Below are 5908 nucleotides of genomic sequence, written 5' to 3'. Positions count from 1 at the left end.
GTTTTTGTTGCTTGTGTCAGCTTTTTAGCGTATATATTGAGATCTCCACAACACTTGAAAATACAGACAGCCTGGGAAGAGCATATGAAGCCATTGCCAAATCTCTGGAGAGGTAATGCACACACTTTCATATGTAGTCGTATACACAATGCAAGTACTGTATACATACAGTAGAATGGGATTAAATTTGCTGTGGATAAAAGTCGAATGCATAAATGTAAATGGTATAATGTGAAACTTCCTAAATGAGGAATGTGATAGAGCAGACAATTAGATATGTGGACTTTTGTAATTATATTTCATGACCAGGCCACATTTACACTGCAGGTCTTGATGCCCAATTCCGATTTGACTAACCAGCTTACATCTTCTTTTAAAAGTGACTCAACTCTTTTATCTGCATTTACACTATACATTTAGCGAAACAACCCAAGGTAGATGCACTGACCCGGAAAAGCTTAGGCCGAAAAGGAAGTAAAAATGATTTGCAATGGATGTAGATAAAATGATAATACAAGCTTTTGCTTTCCGCACAACATTGGGATGAGACTATTTCCTCCATTTTGTTTTTCGCCACCGTCTCTTTTTAATGACGTACGACTCGCATTGACAGAGGAATATCCGAGCTTACATGTCAGACGCTATTGCACGTATCTGATTCATATCAGATTTATTTCCACATATGAATGAGGCCTGAAACCATGTGCTTTTTTCCTGCTTACACATTCTTAGGTCATTTCTGATCTGTGCCATTTGGAGGAAAAAAATCTGAATTGTGTCATTTGAACCATGTAATGAATATGCGGCCGTACAACGTGTCCTAACTACACGCAACACGTGATTAAAAGTATCTTTTCCATGTTAATCAGAGTTTTTGTCCTATTTCTGCGACGTCGTGGAGAACAGAAAGTGTGATAATCTCGGGTAGGCTACTGTTTTTGTGCTTTATTTAATGTTAAAAGTGTCTGTGTGAGTTTTAATATAATTTTGTGTCTTTTATAGCCGTACTAAAAGCAACAATTCACCTCAGATCGTCAAAATAAATGAAAGTGAACAAGAACGTTCAAACTGTCAACTCATTGTTAACAGACAGACAAGTGTATTCTATGACAACGATTGTTTCAGTAACAGTAACAAGTATTTTTTTATTAGTGTTAGAATGGTGTAATATTTATGAATGCTGAAATTAGTAGAAAATCACAGCTGAAATTCACATTCGCCTATAGGGACAGAGAGGGGGGGGCGAGATGGAAGGAACATGAGCTGGGATACTGACTCAGTCTGCCCAAGGCATAACCCTGCTTCATATTGATGCACTGCACATAAGGCATATGAATGTTTTCTCTGTAGAATGTAATTTTTTTTGTATACAAGAAAACTGATTTACTGTCAAAAATAAATTTGATCTTATTTTTTTTACCAGCAACATATCTCATTTTTGATCAAATTTACAAAAGCTATGGCCAGTTCCACAACCCATTGTGCATCGATCAGTATAGGAACACCTACAAACAACCAACAGTACAAAAACTTGGTGCCTCTGAGTGTGAAAATAATTGTCAGCAAGAAAAGTTTGTGAAAAAAAACAACTAGTGCAGGCATGGGAAACTTTGGTCCTGCAGAGGTTCGTTCCATCCCTAATCAAACACATCTGCCTGTAATTTTCAAACAATCCTGAAGTTTGGTTAGATTTGCTGTACTGTAGGTGTATTTGATTAGGTATGGAGCTAAACTGTGCAGGACAGTGGCCCTCCAGGACCAGAGTTCCCCATCCCTGATCTAACCTGGTAGGACTTAGTACTCTTAAGGTGAGCATGCACAAGATGACCTGCACAATAGATTGGTTTAGCAGTAGAGACATTAACAGAGATGGAACAGAGGAGGGATTGAATGTAGAATTTAGAATGAGAAAGTGCCTGCTTATGTTTTTGACTGCTAGTATATATATAAGGACCATTCATTATACAGTCAACAGCATAGGCACTTTCTCATTCTAACTTCTACTTTCAATCCCTCCTTCTTTAGCCAGAAGATGGCAGTATTACAGTGATAAACCTGTATGTAAGTGCATGGTGAATGTAAATACTTTAGTTTTAATGGTAACACTTTACAATAAGGTTCATTTATTAAACATTAGTTAATGTATTAACTAACATGAACTAACAATGAGCAATACCTTTATTACTGTTTTTGTTAATCTTTGTTAACGTTAGTTAATGCAAATCCAGCTGTTCATTGTTTGTTCATGTTAGTTCACAGTGCATTAACTAATGTTAACAAGATTTTAATAAAGTATTAGTAAATGTTGAAATTAACATTAACAAAGATTAACAAATGCTGAAGAAGTAGTGTTAATGCCTAGATAATGTTAACTAATGTAGTTAACTAATGAACTTTATTGTAAAGTGTTACCGTTTTAATAGATTGACTTGTTAGTCACTGGCATTTAGTCAATTAAAAACGGTTAATGATTCAAAGATTCAAAGGTTTTTATTTGCCACATACTCATACAAGATGCGCAGTGAAATGTTTTTGTGACATGTACTGTACTTCTGTGCTCAAGTGAAGTAAAAAAAAATACAATACATACAATACAATAAAAGTTATAGCGGAAGTTATAATTAAGTTATAATTAAATTATGGTTATGGCTATTTTACATGTGCAATAGTAATGCAGTCAATGTGCAATGGTTAGGAATTAAGAATATTATTTTATCTATAAGTTAAAACTAGACAGGCAGATGTACAAATGTTAAAGTTCAGTGGCTGGGTTAAAAATGTTGAAAGTGTATTAAAAGTTCAAATTGCTCAGAGTGCAGAGTTCAAGGCTCTGATTGCCGCAGGGAAAAAACTGTTCCTCATCCTCGCTGTGCGTGTTTTATGACAGCGCTGGCGTCTGCCTGACCTGAGGGTTACAAACAGTTTATTGCAAGGGTGATGGGGGTCCTTAATGGTACTTGGACCCTAATAATTGCTGCTTGCAGCTGTATGTTCTTGCTGAATGTGTATATCTACAAATCTACAATGACTAATCTATCAGCCTCCTTTTCCTTCTATGACTTAAGTGTGTTTGTATGTTCCAGTGAAGGCAACCTAACAGAAGCAACAGAATATTTAGAGAAGTTTGCTGAGATTTCTCTAAACAGCAAACAGGACCGAAACCTAGAGAAAGCCTGCATGTGCCTCGGAACCATCCTCAACTCTAGAGTAAGGCTTGATAACTTCAACTAATAACTTTGCAATTGCTTAAATCTACATATGACTTAAGAAGTCATAAACACTGCTCTAAAACCTAGTGAGCCGCCTATCTAGACAGATGTACAGGGCCTTTGTGCACATTAGGAGTGTTTGTAGTGTGTCGAGATCTTAGTATTCTTATAACAAGTGTGTGTCTGTGTGCTTGTTTGTGTACATAGAATCAATATGATGAAGCTTGTGTACATTTTGAACGTGCATATGAGATTGCATGTAACCTGGCATCAGTGCCCAGGCTGCAGAAGGCTCAGGTGTGTGCGAGCAGTGCCCGTGCTCTCGGCATGATGCAGACGTATCACATGATCATAGAGAATCCTGGACGCCAGAACATCCAGAAAACCATCAGCTGGAAGGAGAGACGAGAGGATAGCTTCAGTGCTGCGCATCATCATGTGAGTGGACGGTCAACTGAACGGTTCAGCTGAATTATCTGCCATATTGAGGTTTCTGAATCGCTTTCGTGTGTCAGATAATGCTCAAACTCACACTCTTCTTTTCTTAACAGAGAGCAAGAAATGAAGACGGTGAGCAGTGGACAGGCAAGATGGAGGGGAAATGTTTATTTGAAGGCTGAATAAAGAATTTTAAAGAAGTACACTTCAAGAGACTTTTAAAAAGAGTAATTATTACGGAAATATAATTATAATCATAATTACTTCTATTGTTTTTGGGTAAAGTGTACTGCCGAATGCACTGACAAGCATGTATGGTAAACTAAAATATACTTTAATGTCATTTCTGTTGAAACGTGTATGTGTCACACTTGCTGTGGATATAATCCAAAAGACGAAAGAAAATGAAAGCAAATAATTTTTATGAACAAGGGAACAAAGTAACACACCAGCATAACAATATCAGCATCAATGCAAGACAAAGGACTGAAGAAACTGAGGGCTTAAAAATACACAGGGATGGCAATCAACAGAACAACAGACAAGACTAATCAGGAACATAATAACAAACAAGTGGCGGGAAAACTGATAAAAAAGGAAACTAGGTCAAACCAAAACACAGGGACAAGAACTCAAGCAAATCAGAAAATACATGTAATGTACTCTTATTTGTAATAACACATTTGTAAAGATGAAGTTGCAATGTAGTACATTTAAATGTATTAACTTTTAATGTGATATTAACATAATTTTAATAATCAATATTATTAAAATTATAATCAAGTACTTTAAATGTGCTTTATTATGTTAGTCAACGCATCAAAATAAGTCATTTTTAAAGCATGACAAAAGATTATTAAAACATAATGACTTGAAATTTACTTTAAAGTCTAGCATGTGTTTGATGATGATGCATCAGCCAATGTGTTATTTTAGGAAATAAATGGACTGATATAGTTGTTATAGCACAAAATGCTAAATATTAAAAGAGGGCCCAATTTATTTCATTAATATTATATTATCTGCTGCACGTACATTTTTTTTTTTTAAATATAGGCTACTTTTAACATTTTAATTACAAATACACATTCAAGTGCCGTTTAAAACATGACTTTCTCTTATAGACCACAAAATAAGATGTTCAGGTATGTACACTAATATTTGTGTATAAAACCTGTGCACAAAAGTGTTCATGCATAAATGATTTTGAACCTACTGAAACCACTCCACAGACGCCTAGTTGCCTTTTTTATAAGCCGAAATGTTTAATATCATATTACTCTTTGCACCGCTGTTAAACTTTTTATCTTTAGCTCTTTTATCGTTGTATATCATTCAATTTGATTACATAAGAAGGTCTGATCTAAGAAGCGTTATATAATAATCGTTAATGGCTAAACCCTCTGGTGCTGCTTGCGTGGCTGTCAAAAAGGACTGAATTTCTTTTTCAATGAATTGAATGTACTATATTTTAGTTACATTTTTATTTAATATTTTGCATTTTTAGGGGATGTTTTTGTAACTAAATTACATTTATGGACTAGTTATGATCAATTTTTTTTATTATTAATCACTTTTTGAGCATATAGATTTGAAAATGAAACTTCCAACTTAAACTGTCATAAATCTTGAATGCTTTGGAGCACAGACTTAAGTTTGGTCTCTTTTAAAAACAACACTTGGCAGATTGCTATAAAGTGAAAAAAAAGTTATTGAAGTTTAATTTTATTATTGTGAAAAATGCACAAAAATACTATTTGTATATGAAGTATATATTTTCTTAAACATTTTTATTCTAAAACTGTGACAAAATCAAAGCCATAAATCTAAACAAGCTGTTCCAAATTTGAACATGATATCTCAAAACATGAGCTTTCAGTGAGATTTTGTTTGGGCGCAGTAGGCTACCAAAAGTTTCCACTAGATAAAATTCGTTTCCAATGCGCACATTTTTTTACCGCAAACAGTAAAAGTGTGTTTTTTCACGACCTTTTAACCTTTTCAGATCATGAACCATTTACCTGTTACAACACTAACACACTTTTTTGTTTGTATGTTTGGGTGTTGTTGCTGTTGCTGTTGTTGTTGTTGTTTGGTTACCTGACTTTTTTTCACAGTGTATCTACATCAACTAGCTATCAGCAAACCTGATGAAATTGTTTATTTGTTGTATAAAGGTTGTTTGTTATGTCCAGCAGCAGAAAGTCCGTCCCTCTCTCCTCATCACTTCCTCTTTCCCAGTTTCCCACATCAAGATCAAT

At 34.9% G+C, this 5908-nt stretch overlaps 1 protein-coding gene across 1 annotated transcript in view; it reads left to right on the top strand.

Moving 5' to 3' along the window:
* The window catches only part of ttc29 (tetratricopeptide repeat domain 29), an 8446-nt gene extending 4617 nt beyond the window's left edge, over nt 1–3829 (top strand). Inside the window, exons 7-10 of the mRNA XM_056258796.1 lie at nt 21–112; nt 3084–3207; nt 3417–3647; nt 3761–3829. Of these exons, the coding sequence (XP_056114771.1) occupies nt 21–112; nt 3084–3207; nt 3417–3647; nt 3761–3829 (516 nt within the window). The remainder of the gene's footprint in view (nt 1–20; nt 113–3083; nt 3208–3416; nt 3648–3760) is intronic.
* Nucleotides 3830–5908: the final 2079 nt, after the last annotated feature.

The sequence above is a fragment of the Rhinichthys klamathensis genome, unplaced genomic scaffold (assembly GCF_029890125.1).
Source record: "Rhinichthys klamathensis goyatoka isolate OS25496 unplaced genomic scaffold, OSU_Roscu_1.1 h1tg000006l_1, whole genome shotgun sequence".
NCBI lineage: Eukaryota > Metazoa > Chordata > Actinopteri > Cypriniformes > Leuciscidae > Rhinichthys > Rhinichthys klamathensis.
The sequence above is the reverse complement of the archived record's forward strand: the minus strand, read 5'-3'. Positions and strand labels throughout refer to the sequence as shown.